This window comes from Lepus europaeus, chromosome 5 (assembly GCF_033115175.1).
Source record: "Lepus europaeus isolate LE1 chromosome 5, mLepTim1.pri, whole genome shotgun sequence".
Classification (NCBI taxonomy): domain Eukaryota; kingdom Metazoa; phylum Chordata; class Mammalia; order Lagomorpha; family Leporidae; genus Lepus; species Lepus europaeus.
Window position 1 is genome coordinate 19305827 of NC_084831.1, and position 18191 is coordinate 19324017.

Consider the following 18191-nt stretch of genomic DNA (forward strand, 5'->3'; position numbering starts at 1 on the left):
CGACTCCCCGCGGCCTGAGAACAATGAGGCGCCGGCTTCTTTAAGGGAGATACCACCGCGCGGCGGGGCAGGGGACGGCGTCTCCCAGAGGATCGCACCCAGCCCCGCACCGCCGCCCCGGCAGCTGCAGCGCCCGCAGTCCTGGCTCAGTGGCTCGGACAAAAGGTGCAGCCTCTCCGCCGGCGGGGCGGACGCCAGGCCTCCCAGCTCGGGCCGCGCCTCCTCGCGGGCTCGCCGCAGTGCTCCGCGTCCTGCAGGCATCCTGGGCCCGCGACGAAGAAGATGCTCCAGGCGACCCCCGCACACCAGCCCGCGGCTCGGTAGGACCGGGGCGGGGGCGGGGAGGCCGCGGCTGGACGCGCGCGCACCGCTGAGCCCTGGGCCCGCCGCGGCAGAGCCTCCGGGGGCCGGGGGCGGTCCGCGCCCTCTGCCGCGGCCCGGCGAGCGAGCCCGGGCGTGGGTGCCCGCCGCGCGCCCGGGCCCGGCCACCCCTGCGGGGAGGGGCTCCAGTGGTGCGCTCCGCAGCGCGCGCAACTCCCGCACGCAGGACTCGGTGCAGACTGCGGAGAGGCGCAGGGGCGCGCGCCCGGCTCGCGCTACGGAAAGCCGGAGGGGGGCGGGGCCGGCCTGGGGGCGGGGGCGGGGCCGGCGCCGGGGGGTGTGTCCGCGCACCACGGGGGCGCGCGCCGCCCTCTGACTGGCGGCCGCGGCGGCGGAGGCGCGAGCTGCCTGATAATGGCGGCCTGCAGAGCCCGCGAGAGAGAGAAGCGGCGGCGGCTGCCCTGAGGTAAAGCTGGCCCTGCGGCGTGGCACAGAGGCCCTGCAGCAGCGCCGACGGCCCCGCAGGTGCCGCCCTCCCCGGGAGGCCTGTCGCAGACCTGTCAGCGGAGCCCGCCCCGGGAAGGCCCTGCCCTCAGGCCGGCGGCCCCGGCCGCGGCCTCCTCTCCCGCCAGGGCCCCCACCCAGGCCCGGGCCGTCAGCGCTCAGCCCCGGGCAACTGAGGCGGCGGCGGGGCTGGCCCTCGGGGTGAGGGGCCTCAGGGGGAGCCCCTCAGGCTGCCGTCCGGTGGCGGCCTTGGAGGGGGAGGGCCTGATACCTGGCCAATGAGCGCGGCCTGAGGCGCCGCGTCCGGCAACACCTCTGGCCCCGGCCGGCCCTTCCCCGGCACCGGCAGGTGCACGGCCTGGCCGGCCCGCGTGCCGCGCCGGGGTGAGCCCGGGAAGCGCAGTCCTCGGGCGCTCGGGGTCGCGCCGGCCGCATCCCCGCGGAGTGTTTGGATCCAGAGCCGCCTCCCTCCGCCTTACTCGGGCAGGTGCTCTTTCCACGGGGGTCCTGTCAGCCCGAGAGGTGTGGGACCGCCTTGCGGCGGGCGGTGACTGGCAGGAAGGGATGTCTGCTGGGGACTTGGGGCGCGGAGTCCGTGGCAGAAACCAGACGCTCAGGCGCCGCAGCGGGGTTTGAAAGGCAGCTGTCCAATAGAGAAGTGGGACTGCCTGCAGCCTCCGAACCCGCTTCCGTGAGGAAGGCTGTCCCAGGCACTGAGAGCCGCAGCCCCCGGGTGCTCGGGTTCCAGGGCCTGTGTGCACGGTATGGACACTGCGCAGTCCCACGGGACTTTTCTTGCCCATGGTGGCAACCGAAATGTGAGAATTTGTTCCCGAGTCTTGGGAATTTCTGCAGAGCGGGGAGGCACGCTTGTGCCTTCTCTGTCCAATGCGTGAGCATTCCTGTAGGGACTCTCCTTCTGCCTTTAAATCACTTTATTAAGTTGAATTCCGAAGAACTCTGTCAGAGGGCCCATTTGGTAGGTGAGATAGTTTTGGTGGACAAAATGACCTTGCACTAGGGGCCAGCCGCAGCCTGCATGCCTGCATTCCATATTTGAGCACCAGTTCCAGTCCCAAATACTCTGCTTACCAACCAGCTTCCTGCTAATGGACCTGGGAAGGCGGCTGGTGATGATCCAACTAATCGGGCCCCTAACACTCAACATGGGATACCTGGATGGAGTTCCAGGCTCTTGGCCTTGACCTGGCCAGTGCAGGTATTTGGGGAGTGAACTACAGGATGGAAGATCTGGCTCTCCCTTTCTCTCTGTCATTCTGCCTTTCAAATAAATACAGTAAAAAATCTCTTTTAAAAAAATATAGAACTGAATATTGTTAACAAAAAGATACCTGTTTTTTAAGTAGCTTACTTTCTTTGTAAAGGAATATTTTTCATTTATTTTGTGAGAAAATAAGCAGAATTAAAATATGAACATATATGCTTTGGCCAAATACTTTTAAATCACAAAGACATTTAAACATTTTCATTCTGATTGGTTCACTTCAGTCCTTGAGCACAAGCCAGGTGTTTATATTTCTAACTGTGAGGATTTTTTGTTTTTACTGTTTTTCTGACCTTTTATGTGTGAGTCAGCCTCAAGGAGCTGGGATTTTGCTTCCTTGTTTGCTTTTTCATGTTCAGTAAGTAAAAATGCTGAGTTTTTGGGATTTATTTTTAACAATGATGTTTTCAAGAAATTCACAAAAGAATTAGTGTTCAGCAGTGGTTAAAACTGTGGCTATTGGGGCGCCAGATTCTGTCCCTGTTGCTCCTCTTCCAGGCCAGCTCTTTGCTGTGGCCCAGGAGGGCAGTGGAGGATGGCCCAAGTGCTTGGGCCTTGCACCTACATGGGAGACCAGGAGAAAGCGCCTGGCTCCTGGCTTCGGCTCGGCGCTGTGCACCGGCCATAGCGGCCATTTGAGGGGTGAACCAACAGAAAGAAGACCTTTCTCTCTGTCTCTCTCTCTCTCTCTCTCTAACTCTGCCTGTAAAAAAAAAAAAAAAAAAAAAAAAAAAAAAAAAAAAAAAAAAAAAAAAAAAAAAAAAAACCCTGTGGCTGTCTGAGCCAGCTGGTCTGACTTTCAAATCCCAACTCTACCAGTTACTAGCTGTTTGACCTTAGGCATGTCCCTTAACCTCTCTGTGCTTTAGTTTATTCATCTCCAAAATGACCATACTAGTACCTGCTAAAATTATGAGAATTAAGTGATTTTAATATTATAAAGTGCTTGAAACAGTTCTTGTTACTGGTAAGTACTGTATAATTGTTAGCTTTAGTATTATTAAAATTATATTTGCCCAAGGTATATGTAAATATCATTCAGACACTGCAGACAAAGAGACAGACAACTGAATAATACATAAGAGGAAAAAAATAGGCCGGCGCCGTGGCTCAACAGGCTAATCCTCCGCCTTGCGGCGCCGGCACACCGGGTTCTAGTCCCGGTCGGGGCACCGATCCTGTCCCGGTTGCTCCTCTTCCAGGCCAGCTCTCTGCTGTGGCCAGGGAGTGCAGTGGAGGATGGCCCAGGTCCTTGGGCCCTGCACCCCATGGGAGACCAGGAGAAGCACCTGGCTCCTGCCATCGGATCAGCTCGGTGCGCCGGCCGCAGCGCGCCAACCGCGGCGGCCATTGGAGGGTGAACCGATGGCAAAAAGGAAAGCCTTTCTCTCTGTCTCTCTCTCTCTCTCACTGTCCACTCTGCCTGTCAAAAAAAAAAAAAAAAAAAAAAAAAAAAAAAAAAAAGAGGAAAAAAATAGAAGCCAGTAGATGTACCTCATTTCAAAAAATTTTATTTTATTTTATTTATTATTATTATTTTTTTTTTTTTTTTCAGAAACCTCGGCCTCGAAGATGGTGAGTAGCCAGCCAAAGTACGATCTAATACGGGAGGTAGGCCGAGGCAGTTACGGTGTCGTGTATGAAGCAGTCATCAGAAAGACCTCTGCTCGGGTGGCAGTGAAGAAAATTCGATGCCATGCACCTGAAAATGTTGAACTGGCTCTTCGTGAGTTCTGGGCGCTAAGCAGCATCAAGAGCCAACATCCAAATGTGATTCACTTGGAGGAGTGCATCCTACAGAAAGATGGGATGGTGCAGAAGATGTCCCATGGCTCTAATTCTTCCCTTTATTTACAGGTACGTGTCACTGAATGGGAAACAGACATGATTTGAGCATAACTAACATTTGTCATCAGGAAGAGGAGTGAAAGGGTCAGGTGAACATCTCCCTTTAAGTACAGGTGTTTTCTGCTTCAGAGTAGGGATCTGCCAAGATTTGAGTAGATGTTTGCTTAAAATAAGGTTTTATTTAAGCTTGTGATGCACAGATCTAAAAATAACACTGGCCACCTGTTGTGCCTTGGAACCTGCCAGTCTTTATAGAAATGGGGCAAGATAGGACCTAGAGAAGTGCCTGAGACTAGTCTAATAAGTTCACTTCTTGGAAATCCTTTTGTTTTGGAACTGATGATAGAAGAAAAGGAGAACTCCACAACCAATAGGAGCACCCATAGGTAATGAGCATCTCTTTTATAAATCAATGACTTGAACATAAGCCCTTACTGTTTTAGAGGGCTATGTGGTTTCTTAATTAACAAATAATTCCAGTTAATTTTCTTGTTACATAGATAGCACCTGGATGTTATTAATAGTGCCAGTAGCTAACATTTGGGCCTCTACTTGATTCCATACTCTGTGCTGAGTATTTTAAAGGCAGTTTAAAACAATCCTATGAAAAAAGTACTATTATTAACTAAATGATGAATAAAGAAACTGAAGCTTAGAATAGGTAATTAATTTATCCAAAGTCATATTTGCTTCCAAGTGTCAGAATTGGGATCTAAACCCAAGGATATCCAACAGCTAAAGCTTTTGCTATCTTAACTCCCAAATTACTCTTTTCTGGCCATGAAGAGGAAGTGTGGAAGAAACAAATCAAAATCTCTAATGGCTCTATTTTCTCTGTATATAAAAGATACTTAAGACTTAGCTGGTGAGGAGTGGGCATTGTGGTATAGTAGATTAAGCCACTGCATGGGATGCCATACAGGAGTTCTGGTTCAAGTCTGGGAGACTCAACTTTGGATTTAGCTTCTTACTAATTCATCCTAGAAGCATCAGATGAAGGTTCAAGTGCTTGGGCCTCTGCCGTCCACAAGGGAGACACACGTGGACTTCCAGGCTCCTGGCTTTGGCCTGGCACAGCCCTGGCTGTTGCAAGCATTTGGGGAATGAAACAGCAGATATAATATCTCTCTCTCTTTGTCTCTCTCTCTCTCCTTGCCTTTCAAGTAGGCGAAAATAACTAAATAAACATTAAAATATATATAAAAGAAAAAAGAAAAACGTATCTAAAGGCCAAAGGAACAGTTGTTCTTGGAAACAACTTTTTCTTGAATGTCTCTAAGTTCAGAATTAAATCAGACTTTACCATTTAAAAGAACAAAAGTTTTTGGACTAAGAACAACAAAGAAAAAAATGTGTTATTGGAAACTTGCAAGTTTCAGGGCCGGCGTTAAGCCACTGCCTGCAATGCCAGCATCTTGTATGGGCACAGGTTTGAGTCCTGGCTGCTCCACTTCCAATCCAGGTCCCTGCTATTGCGCCTGGGAAAGCAGCAGAAGATAGCCTGAGTACTTGGGCCCCTGCACCCACGTGGGAAACCCGGATGAAGCTCCTAGCTACTGGCTTCTGGCCTGGCACAGCCCTGGCCGTTGCAGCCACTTGGGGAGTGAACCAGCGGATGGAAGATCTCTGTCTCTCCTCTGTCTCTGTAACTCTGCCTTTCAAATAAATAAATAAATACATCTTTTAAAAAGAGAAACTTGCAAGTTTCGTTGTATGGTGAACAAATATCAATCTTAATTTATAGCTTAGCACTGCATGCACGGACATTTTCTTTCTTAAGACAGGGAATATAAAACACATTAAGCCTTTATTCACTTTATTTAAGCACTTTATATACAAAGTGCTTATTTTGTAAGTTGCACTGATTTTTACTCTTAAAAATAGACTGTTACTGAGCCTTGCAGACTAAGATGCATAAATTCTTGAACCAACAAAGCAGACATTTAAACATTTAAACTTAATATTGATTACAGGTCCAGCAACCATTTTATATATATATATATATATATATATACACACACATACAGTAACTGGACATTAGCTGGTCTTTCAAGGTTTTAAGAAGTAACTTGACTCAGGGGTTTTTGTATCTGAAACATCTTTTTAAAAGCCTGATAAAGCCATGTGTGAGGTGTAGGCATATTGGCACAGCTGTTAAGTCGCCTGAGTCATAACTGATGCTTCCCAGAGTATCCATTAGCAGAAGGCTGGAGCAGAGCCAGAACTTGAACCCAGGGACTCTAACATAGGATGCAGTTGATCCAACTTCTTCTTAACCACTAAGCCGAATGTATGTAAAATACGAATAATGATTTCAACCCTCCAGGGAAGTTGTCAGACTTAAAGATGATACAAAACTAATGCTTGACACGTAAGAAGTATTCAGTAATAGATGCAGGTATTAAAATTATCTTTTCTGCAGACTTCTTTAGTTGACCAGACTTTCATGAACACATTATCAGGTGCCTTGTCTGAGTTCACATCTAGTAAAGACAACAGGTATATTGTGACCAGAGTCCCTATGCATGGTCTTCTCCATTCTCTATACAAATTTTAATTTTCTTCCATGTTTTTCCAGATATCTTTTTCTTTGTTCTCATTTGGAATCATTAAATCAGTTCCTGATACCTAAAAGCCTCACCTAAAAGAAAACAAAATAATTAGCAGATGACACAATGTCATGCATAAAACTCAATGTGATAAAGTGTCATGGATGAGAAGTAGAGGATGGCATAGGAACATATAAAAAGAAACCTGACAATACTAGGTTCTTTTTATTGTCTAAGATTTATTTATTTATTTGAAAAGCAGGGTGACACAGGGAGAGGGAGAGACAGAGAGATCGTCTATCTGCTGGTATAATCCCCAAATGGCCACAACAGCCAGGGCTAGGCCAGGCTGAACCCAGGATCCTAGAGCTTCATCTGGGTCTCCCACATGGGTGGCAGGGACCCAAGCACCTGGGCTATCCTCTGCTTTCTCAGGTGCACCAGCAGGGAGGTGGATCAGAAGTGGAGCAGCCGGGACTGGAACTGGTGCTCATAAGGGATACTGGTGTCGCAGGCTAGGGCTTTAACCTGCTGCACCATAGTGCTGCCCCCCCTCTTTCTAATTCTCTTTCTCTGTGTATGTGTCTCACTCTTCATTTCAAATAAATGTTTTTTAAAAGAATTACCAAGTTTTTAAACTAAAATTTGTAGGGTGAAGAGGCATTAGCTAGGGACCAGTACTGTGGTATAGCAGGTTAAGCTGCTGCCTGTAGCAGCAGCATCCCATATGGGCGCTGGTTCGCTTTCCAGCTGCTCTACTTCTCATCCGGCTCTCTACTAATGTGCCTGGGGAAGCAGTGGAGGATGCCCCTGCACCCACATGAGAGATCCAGAAGAAGCTACTGGCTTCAGCTTTGCCCAGTCCTGGCTGTTGCTGCCATTTGGGCAGTGAACCAGCAGATGGGAGACCTCTTTGTATGTCTCTCCCTCCCTCTCTTTCTCTGTAACTCTGCCTTTCAAATAAATAAAATATTAAAAAAAGAAGCAGTAGCATCATTGGCCAGATCAGTGAGTAAGGAAAACTTCCCAAGCAGAAAAAAAAGGTACAAAGGTCTTGAATCAAAAAAATGAAATATTTTAAAGATTGAAAGAAAAGAAAAATAGTGGGCAGGGAGAGTTATCTATCAGAGTACATGAGGCCTCCTAGCTTATGTTAGAGTTGAGACTGTATTCTAAGAGAACAGGGAAGCCTTTGGGAGACTTAGGCAAAAGAACCAATGGCTGACATCCTCTAGGCCACTGTATTTCCTTAGCTTCCAGCTGGAAGCCCGTGGTTTGGATAGTTAAACTAGACTTCTTAAAATGGAAGAATAATATGGGACAGAGAGCTGACGTAGCTTGTCAAACCTAAAATATTTACCAATCTTTGAATGCTGGGACTCTACAATGCCAAAGCTATTAGGAAGTTTGCTTTTGAGGGTGAAGACAAAAGAAAAGCATATTTAGTGGCAGTGTCCCCCGTAAATAATTATGTGATCTATACCTTTCTACTCTTTCATTTTTTTCTCTGTCTCACTGGAAAACACATGCAACAAGGAAAATACATCGAAATAGACTTCCACAAACCATTGTAATTCCTGCTGCCTGCTGTGGGGGGGAGATAAACTAGAGGGGGTGCTCTTAGCTTCTGCCTGGCTCCCCCCCCCCCAGCAAAAATGGCAAGAGGAAGTACTAGTAAATTTAAATGTGAAATTATCAGTTCACTCACTCTTCAAGAACAATTCAGTTTTTTCTAGTCAATTGAAATAGAACAAATACAACAGATACTTAGAAAGCACTGTCTGCCCATATTTTGATCTTTTCATGAAGCTGTGAGCTACGTGCATGACAGTTTAGCTCCGTTGACACAGGTACATTCAGTTGGACACTTTTCCAAATAAAACTATTTTTAAATAAAACTTTACTTCTAGGCTTAGAGATTTGGTATATATTCATTAGGGATGAGGTAGTAGTTTGAAATTAAAATGCACGTATGAAAGCACTGGCCAGATAATATATTCCTGGAGGTTCCACTTAAAACTAGAGCAGACTTAACCTTTGATCAGTTACTCTTCTTCTGTAACTAAATTGGGTAACTGGTGTAGTTGATTATAATCTTTTTTTTTCCCCCTTTTGTAGCTTGTAGAGACTTCATTAAAAGGAGAGATTGCCTTTGATCCCAGAAGCGCCTATTATTTGTGGTTTGTGATGGATTTTTGTGATGGAGGAGATATGAATGAGTATCTTTTGTCCAGGAAACCCAATCGTAAAACTAACACCAGCTTCATGCTTCAGCTGAGCAGTGCCCTGGCTTTCTTGCATAAAAACCAGATCATCCACCGAGATCTTAAGCCAGATAACATCCTAATTTCTCAGAGCAGGTTGGATACGAGTGACTTGGAACCCACACTGAAAGTGGCCGATTTTGGTCTGAGTAAAGTTTGTTCAGCCTCTGGGCAAAACCCAGAAGAACCTGTCAGCGTAAACAAGTGTTTCCTTTCCACAGCATGTGGGACAGATTTCTACATGGCTCCTGAAGTATGGGAAGGACATTACACAGCGAAAGCTGACATCTTTGCCCTGGGGATTATCATCTGGGCCATGTTGGAAAGGATCACATTCATAGACACAGAGACAAAGAAGGAACTCTTGGGGAGTTATGTGAAACAAGGGACCGAGATTGTGCCTGTTGGGGAGGCACTCCTGGAAAATCCCAAAATGGAACTTCTCATTCCTGTGAAGAAAAAGTCTATGAATGGGCGAATGAAGCAACTCATTAAGGAAATGCTGGCCGCAAACCCTCAGGATCGTCCAGATGCTTTTGAACTAGAACTCAGATTAGTACAAATTGCATTTAAAGATAGCAGCTGGGAAACGTGACATATTATTTGCAAATATCTCGGATGATATGCTGCTTCTGTTTTAACAGTGATGCAACATTATGTGGCTGAAAAAGAACACAAAAACTGAACTCCACCTTCTAAGGGTTTAGGTTTTATTGTGAGGTGGTTTTTTGTTTTTTTTTTTCCCCTCATTTTTCTTAAATCCAAGCTGGCCATTTTATTAGTATGTTTTAAATGTGTATTACCAATGTGGGTGTAAATTTTTTTTAGTGATCATTGGTAGAAGTTTGGCAGGAAAATTCTCTTAAGAGCCAAGAAGAGAAGAGAGTCCAGTTTCCTGGAAACATGTCTCTGAGTATTTTAGACATTCCTCGTCAGTATTAGGAATTTCCATGGAGGTAGAGGTGTGCATGCTGGTAATGCAGCCTTTGAAGCTTTGTAAAGGAAACATATATGTAGATATTTATGTATATGTGAGTATGTGAATGTGTGCATTTTGCATTCCATATGAAGAAATGCCACTTCTGTTTAAATTATTTGATGTAGGTTTGGGTTTTTTAGATTTGCTGGTGAAATCAGTGATGGAAAAATAAACCTTCCCTTACCTTCCTACCCTGTCCCCTCCCTCTAATGAAATCATGCTAAGTTTTTTTTTTTTAATTTTTGTAATATCATACAGCTTCATTTTGGCGGGTCTAAAACTAACGTTATTAGACATAAAAGAAATTAAGCGATCCAGAGATATTGAGGTGTCTTTAAGCTCTCTCGTGCCCAGTAGCTGCAGGAGTTCAGGTAGTGATGCAATCCTAGGTAGCAGGTAGGCGAGGACGTTGATGACTCAGTCATACCTTCTTTAGGTAACTGAGTGTTCATGTATCTAATAAAACCACTGCGTTGGGACATGTCTGCACTTGAGCATCTACAATCTGGAACAGATCTGAACACAAGATTCTTCTGTTTCTGAAAACTTTGAACAGTAATATATATCTGAACTATAATACTTGATACATTAAATTTTGGTTTCAAGACTATCTAATCCTCTATAAAGTTGAAGAAACCAGAAGAGCTCTACCCTCACATTGCCTGTCCCTTGTTAAATCACTGGAGTTCCTTTCATTCTGGCACTGATGCTATTTTTCTTTTGTCTAATTTGAGATAGTAATGGCGGTGATATGGTTGTCTTAAGTGTTGACCACTGGTTTCTGGGCGAGAGGTAAAACCTCTAGCATTTTGTAAATGGATAAAATATTGTAGCATCAACTATTTTTTAATGTAATGACTTGGTGTATCTATGTCAAAAACCAAACAAACCATTATTCCTCTTGAAGTCAGTTGAATTTTAACTCTGTGGTTGCCTCCTGTTTTCCTGTAATTGCAGAGAGTTAAAAATCTAAGGAAAGAATGCCTTCCTCACGCAGAACATTAGCCTTTAAGGTTAAATTTAACATTGTACCTAGGTTATTCTTTATAAAGCACTAGACTCTGGTCAAAAGTCAAACAAAATAGTGTTAGAATATTGAAATTATCAATAGTTTGCATAATCACAACTTTTTTGAACTTACACAACTTCTAGAATATTTCTATCATTTTCCCCTATTTAAAATGTGTTTAGATAATAAAAGGTAAAACATAAAAACACTGGGCATGTAAAATTTCTGGACTATGTGTTACTTGATCTGGAAGTTTAAAATTTAGACTAAGGGATTTTTTTGAAATAAAGCCTCCTAAAATGAAAAAAAAAATCATAAAATTTAGCATCTCTTTCAAGCTATTAAGTGGAAGAATGCTTTTGGAAATTAGGGGTGGCAATACACTGGAACTTCATGGTAATTGGCTCTCAGGACCACAAAATTGACTTAACACGGAGATATTCAAGGAGATTGAGGTACTGAAAGTAAGAAAACTATCAGTAACATGGCACTCAGTAGAGTCATAGTTGGTATTGCCAGGGCCCCTTTTGTCCCTCAGATATCTGTGTTCTTGGAATAATGGTTTCCTCAGTACATAGTTTTAAGTCGTCTTTCCTGTAAAATTGTTAATAATTATCTTTTATTTTAAAAGATTTTGCCTGTGAAATGGAATTCTTTCATTGGGGGTAAGAGTATGAGGTGATCAGGAAGTTTCTTCTGGAATTTTCTCAAATCCTTATATTCTAAAGTAGCCTAGACACCAAACAAAATGATAGTAAATTATTTTTCTTCTTTTTGTCAGAGGTATTTATTAAGTACCTAATGTGTGCTCAGCACTAATGGTTAGTTGATAAAACAATAATTAAAAAGTGGCATTTAGCCACAGGCATTTTCCAACCAAGAGTAAGAAATAGAAGATTATTATCAATAGTTGGGAAATTCCTGGGTATTCACTAGAGGAAAAATGAAAGTAAGAATTTGTTCACAGTGCCTTGCCCATAATAGGTACTCAATAAACAATTATTCCTCATAGAGTCTCTTGCCATGGTTTATGGTATTTTATGAAATTTGTCTTAATTGAAAAAAAAAAAAGACCAAATATTTCAAATAGCTTATAGGCAGCTGTGGCCAGTTGAAATATGGGGTTGTACAGTTAGTTCCTAGAATGTTATTTTGCACTAGTCGTCACTTAGAAAGATGGGGTTCCTGTAGATTTTTGGTGCTAAGGGATGCTTTGTCATTATGATGAAGTGTTATGTGTCAGATAAATAGCACACAGAATAGTTCTTTCTGCTGGTCTGTTTTTTTGTTATTGTTGTTGTTGTTTTTAATTGTAAAATGTTATCAATCAAACTATTGTAGCAGCTACAAAATAATTCACCAGCATGACAAAATGGTCAAAAAATAAGTCATCAGCACTTCAGAAATGAAAGCAACTTTTGAAATTTTCTTTTAAAATTGTCAAATATATTTTATGAAGAATTTATAAAGGGGGAAATGATTGTAATTTATTGTTCATGACAGTTTTTTTTTTTTTTTAATAAAGTGAGTTTCAACAAAAAGAACCCTGAAAATTCTATATTGCTGCTTTGGTGGCTCTGTGAGTAGTCCTGTAGTATTTTATTTCATGAGAATAAAATAGAGGGTCTAAAATTTGAAACAAGGTATTTTTCACATTTACCTACTAAATGATACTTTACGAAAATAGAAGCTGTTGCTGAGAAAAAGATGTTTGAGTTACAGAAGTTCAGCATTTCAAGTTCCTTAGAATTTTAATGTGCCCTACCTTGGTGTTTGTTTTGTGTACTAGAACTTGAATTGCCTGAGGTGATTTGATCTCAATTATCAGCTGAATATACATCACAGGCTCAGCATGATGCTACTAACTGTACTAAGAAGATGTTGTTTTTCAGTCTATAATGTGAGACCATAGTTTTGTTTTTCCTACAAAAAAGTCAGATGCTGACTTTTGCCTTTTTTTTTTTAATTTAAGATTTATTTATTTGAAAGTCAGGATTAGAGAGGACAGACAGGGAGAGATCTTCCATTCACTAGTTCACTCCCCAAATGGCCGAAACAGCCAGAGCTGGGCCAGTGTGAAGCCAGGAGCTTATTCCAGGTCTCCCATGTGGGTATAGAGGCCCAAGGACTTGGGGCATCTTCCAGTGCTTTCCCAGATGCATTAGTAGGGAGCTGGATGAGAAGCAGAGCAGACTGGACTTGAACCAGTGCCCATATGGGATGCTGGCACTATAGACATTGTCTTAACTTGCTGTGCCACAGTGCCAGCCCCTCCTTTTCTTTTTCTGGGTACTTAGTGGCCCAATGCAATAGCAGAGGGGTGCATAGAAGACAGGTACACTAACTGTGATCTCAAGACAGGGAAGGAGGTATCACAAGTTGTGGCTACTTTGGTCATGGCCACCTCCTGGTACTGCCTTTGTAGACAGGCAAATTTTGCTTTCCATTTAAGGGATTTTTGACAAATTGGCTTTTAAACTATATTTACTAGCATTTTTTAATTATTTGAAGTTTGCAAAGCACATTCACATGTTTTTACATCTTTTCATATATCTTTTATTTAAATATATTTTATTTAAAATAAGGTCTGATTTCTTGATGAACAAATTTAACAGTAATAACACCAGTTATTGTGGTAAAGATAATGGTTTTACCATAGGACAGAGTTTTAGTGCCTAATCTCTGACTCCAGTTGGAGGTTTCCCTACCAACACAGCTTTATCTTTCTCACTGAAGTAACCCTTGGTTGTTTTGGTTTTTTTCTTTAAATTCAAATGTTGCTTTCTTGGCCGACCAATCATAGACGTCCTCCAAAGTGCAATGTAATAACATGCAGTTGGTTTGTGGTTGGATAGTAACGCCTACCTACAGGGCACCTCGGAAGGCAAAGTGCGACTTTTAAAGGCAGTACTTTCACCTTTGTAAGGAGTTTTCATTGGTTAGAAGGGAATTGGGAAAAAAAAAAAAAAAAGCCAGGGCTTTTGACTTCCACTTCACTCTTTCATTTCCTGTTCAGCCTGGCATTTCAAACTTGGTGTGTTCTGAGCAGAAGTTAGGCAACTTGATATTACCAAAGGCACTGTGCTGTGGTGGGAACAACACAGGCTTTGCTAGAACAGAGCTGATATATATATATATTTTTTAAGATTTTTTTATTTTTATTGGAAAGAGAGAGACTAAGATCTTCTATCTGCTGGTTCACTCCCTAAATAGCAATGACAGCCAGGCTGAAGCCAGGAGCCTGGAGCTCCATCCAGGTCTTCCATGTGGCTTGCTTGAGCCAAAGTACTTGGGCCATCTGCTGCTGCTTTCTGAAGCACATTAATAGGGAGCTGGACTGGAAGCAGAGAAACAGACTCAAAACGTGCTCTGATCTAGGATGCCAGTGTTGCAGGTGGCAGCTTATAGCTTGCTTTGCCACAGTACCTAAGTCAAAGCAGGCCATGCGTGCGACTTCTAGAGACTGATGTTGCTTTGCTTTTGGATCCATCTGCTGGTTAGACAGGTATGTTTACTGTGTGAAAATTCATCAAGCTGTACTTTAAATGTTCACACTTTTCCCTAGATATGTTGTACTTGAATAAAAACTTCATTTTTAAAAAATACACATTGAGACTGGAGAGTGTTGTGGCAGCTGTTGGCAGAGGCAGAGGGGAAGGGAGCAGATTTTGAAATCAGACCCTTACCTTCCTTTTACCAATGGTGTGACTGTTGTGAGTTCTCTGAGCTCTCAAACCCATAGTTTCTCACATGTTCAAAGTGTCAAGATGCTCTGGAAGGAGCAGGTGCACATGGAAAGGCATGGCCTGCTCAACATAGGTCATTACTTCCTATTCCCCGAGGAGGACTTGCCTGAAAAGATTCTGAGTGGCCATTACTGATAATTCGGACTATAGATAGATGGCAGTCTCATTTGTTCATTATTTAACTTGACACACATTTTTACCACAATTACTAGCTAAATATATTCCATTACAGTTATATCCCACTTGTCTCTGCCCTGCACCCCTCCACAAGTATAGTTCTTAAGTAACAATCCCCTTCGCTCAGTTTTCTTTCCTCTGTCTTGGTTGATAATATGACCTATAGTAACTCAGGATGTCTGCTGTCTCTCTGACAGACTACCATGCCTCGAAACTAGGGGAGTACTAGTAAGTACCAGATACTCGAATGACACACGCGCTCCACTAGCTTCAGGGAAAAGGCAGGGAGGGTTTAGCAATGGGATTGAGAGGTGTCAGCAGAAGCACAGCTGCGAAAGGAAGGGTCGAGCATAGCATCAGTTGCTAAAACTCCAGGAGCTAGAGTGGACTGCAGTGTCTCAGCTCTGCTGCACTTTGGAATTCTAACCTGGAGAGGATAAAGCTACTGCTTCTGGCCGTTATGGGTAACAGGGCCTAGATTTCTCTTCCTGCCTTAAACAACTAGAATGCCAAACATGGGGAGAAGAGAATCCAGTGAGGTGAGCCCTGTGATCTCTCCACTTAGCTCTGAGAATCTTCAGGCTGCTGCGGGAAGGAGGGGAGGAGCCCAGCAGTCGCCCTGAGTTGAGAAGCCACAGTTCACGAGGTAGATATCAGCGAGAGAGAGGAACCAGGAAAGGCAGCAGACACTTGCAGGAAGCTTTCTTTAAGATACCAGCTGCGTGTAATGAGTACTTACTCGGGAGGGAACTCCCTGACCTGAAAGCAGGAAAGATCACCTGGCAGGATTAGGAAGACCAATCCTTGGAGCTCACGCAGGGCTGAGAATAACTGGTACTTGCACCAGCCAGAGTGGAAAGATTTCTAATACACGGGGCATCACCAGGGTTGTCTCAGTAGCAGGGCCAAGAATGAAAGCTATTCTGAACCTACCTAATGTAGCTTAAAAAGAAGCCTTCAAAGGATAATTTTCTTCTAAGTAACTTAATGTGTAAGAACAGAGCTCAATTATACTTAAAGAGATGCCAGCGTTGTGGCACAGTGAGCTAAGTTGCTGCCTGCAATGCCAACATCCCATATCAGAGAACATCCAGGGCTCCCACGCACATGGCAGGGGCCCAGATACTTGGGCCATCCTCCACTGCTTTACCAGGCACATTAGCAGGGAGCTGGATCAGAAGTGAACATTGGTGGGGACAGGAGTAGAGCGGAATTCTCTGTAATTTCAATGCAATTTTGTTGTAAATCTAAAGTGCTCTAAAAACCTAAGGTTTAGGGGCTGGCACTGTAGTGTAGTGGGTTAAATTTCTGCCTGCAGCACCAGCATCCTATATGTGCTGCTCCACTTCTGATCCAGCTCCCTGCTGATGGTCTGGGGAAGCAGTGGAAAATGGCTCCGGTGCTTGGGCCCCTACACCTGTGTGGGAGACCCAGAAGAAGCTCCTGGCTCTTGGCTTCAGATCAGCCCAGCTCCAGCCATTGCAGCCATTTGGGGAGTGAACCAGCAGATGGAAGACCTCTCTGTCTCTCCCTCTCCCTCTCTCCATCTATAACTATGCCTCTAAATTAAATAAATAAATCTTTAAAAATAGTAATTTAAAAAATCAGGGATGCAAAGAAGCAGGAAAATACAATCTATGACAGAAAGAGGACTGAAGACATTTAGTTCCCAGGAATAACATAGATGACTAGTTCCAGGATGTTACATGAGATGTCACAAACTCAGTTCCCAGGTACACTCACATTTGAAGGCAGAAGAAAGCATGAGCCCGGTAAGGACAGATACAGAAGACCGTATATATGAGAAGTATAATCATTGAGGTGAAAAATGCACAGGTTAGGGGCTGGTGCTGTGGCGTAGGGAGTAAAGCCACTGCCACCTGCTGTGCTGGAATCCCATATGGGGGCCGGTTCAAGTCCCAGCTGCTCCACTTCTGACCCAGCTCTCTGCTGTGGCCTGGGAAAGCAGTAGAAGATGGCCCAAGTGCTTGGGCCCCTGCACCCACATGGGAGACCTGGAAGAAGCTCCTGGCTCCTGGCTTCAGATCGGCCCAGCTCCAGCCATTGTGGCCATTTGGAGAGTAACCAGTGGATGGAAGACCTCTCTGTCACTCTGCCTCTGCCTCTCTGTAATTCTACCTTTCAAATAAATAAAAAAATCTTTAAAAAAAAAGAAAGAAAGAAAATGCACAGGTTAGACAATACAGAAGACAGCAACAGAAGCTATACAAGATGGAGGAAAGAAAAAAAAAAAAAGAGTAACAGAAACAGTATAGGGAGCTGTGAGACAACATCAAGTGACCTGAGATAACATCAAGTGCATAACTGGAGTTTCAGAAGGAGATGAGAGAGGTGGGGATAGACAAAATATACCATCATAAATCCAAAAAGTTCAACAACTTCCCCAAATATTAGAATTACACCAATTAATTATGTAAAATAGCAAAGAAAAAAGTTAATTTTTATTTTCATCTATTTCAGAGGCAGAAAGAGATCAATCTTCTATCCACGGGTTCTCTCCAAATGCCCACAACAGCTAGGGCTAGGCCAGGCTGAAACCAGGTGCCAGGAACTCCATTTAAGTCTCCCATATAGGTGGCAGGGATCAAAGCACTTGAGCCATTATTCGCTGTCTCCCAGGATGCATTAGTAGGAAACAGAGTAGTCAGGACTCAAACCAGCAAGGCCTGGAGCCGGCACTGTGGTGCAGCGGATTAATGCCCTGGCCTGAAGCGCTGGCATTCCATATGGGCACTGGTTGTAGTCCCGGCTGCTCCACTTTGGATCCAGCTCTCTGCTATGGCCTGGGAAAGCAGTAGAAGATGGCCGAAGTCCTTGGGCCGCTGCATCTGCATGAGAGACCCGGAGGAAGCTCCTGGCTCCTGGCTTCAGATCAGCACAGCTCCAGCGGTTGCAGCTGATTGGGGAGTGAACCATCAGATGGAAGACCTCTCTCTCTCTCTCTCTCTCTCTCTCCTCTCTCTGTGTAACTCTTTCAAGTAAATGAATGAATCTTAAAAAAAACACACACACACACACACACAACACTCCCTTATGAGATGCAGGTGTCCCAAGCAGTGGCTTAAGAAAAATCTTGGAGACAGCCAGGAAGAAAGGCACCAGGCATACCAAAGAACAAAGATTTTATTTTATTTTTTTAAGATTTATTTATTTGAAAGGCAGAGATAGAAGGGAAGAGAGACTCTTCCATCCACTGGTTCACTCCCCAAGTGGCCACAACAGCCAGACCTGGGCCAGTGTGAAGCCTGAAGCCAGGAGCTTCTTCCAGATCTCCCACTTGGGTGCAGGGGCCCATGTACTTGGGACATCTGCCACTATTTTCCCAGGTGCATCAGCAGAGAGCTGGATTGGAAGTGGAGCAGCCAGGATGTGAACCAGTATCCATATGGGATGCCAGCACCACAGACAGAGGCTTAGCCTACTATGCCACAGCACTGGCCCCAAAGATTTTTATTTTTTAAATCCCTTTAAAAGAGGAAAAACAATAA

The 18191-nt window shown here is 44.2% G+C and overlaps 1 protein-coding gene across 6 annotated transcripts in view; it reads left to right on the plus strand.

Annotated features, from left to right (window-relative positions):
* The first annotated feature begins 228 nt into the window (after positions 1–228).
* LOC133759540 (serine/threonine-protein kinase PDIK1L) overlaps positions 229–18191 on the plus strand; it is a 42500-nt gene continuing 24537 nt past the window's right edge. The window contains exons 1-3 of one of the 6 annotated variants that reach the window (XM_062190683.1): positions 229–320; positions 3666–3967; positions 8626–12366. In XM_062190683.1, the coding sequence (XP_062046667.1) occupies positions 3683–3967; positions 8626–9366 (1026 nt within the window). In that variant the 5' untranslated portion in view covers positions 229–320; positions 3666–3682 and the 3' untranslated portion in view covers positions 9367–12366. Of the gene's footprint in view, positions 321–698; positions 788–1539; positions 2045–3665; positions 3968–5420; positions 5894–8625; positions 12367–18191 lie in introns of those variants that run through there. The other 5 variants (XM_062190677.1, XM_062190676.1, XR_009865901.1 and 2 more) reach the window with 5 other exon arrangements.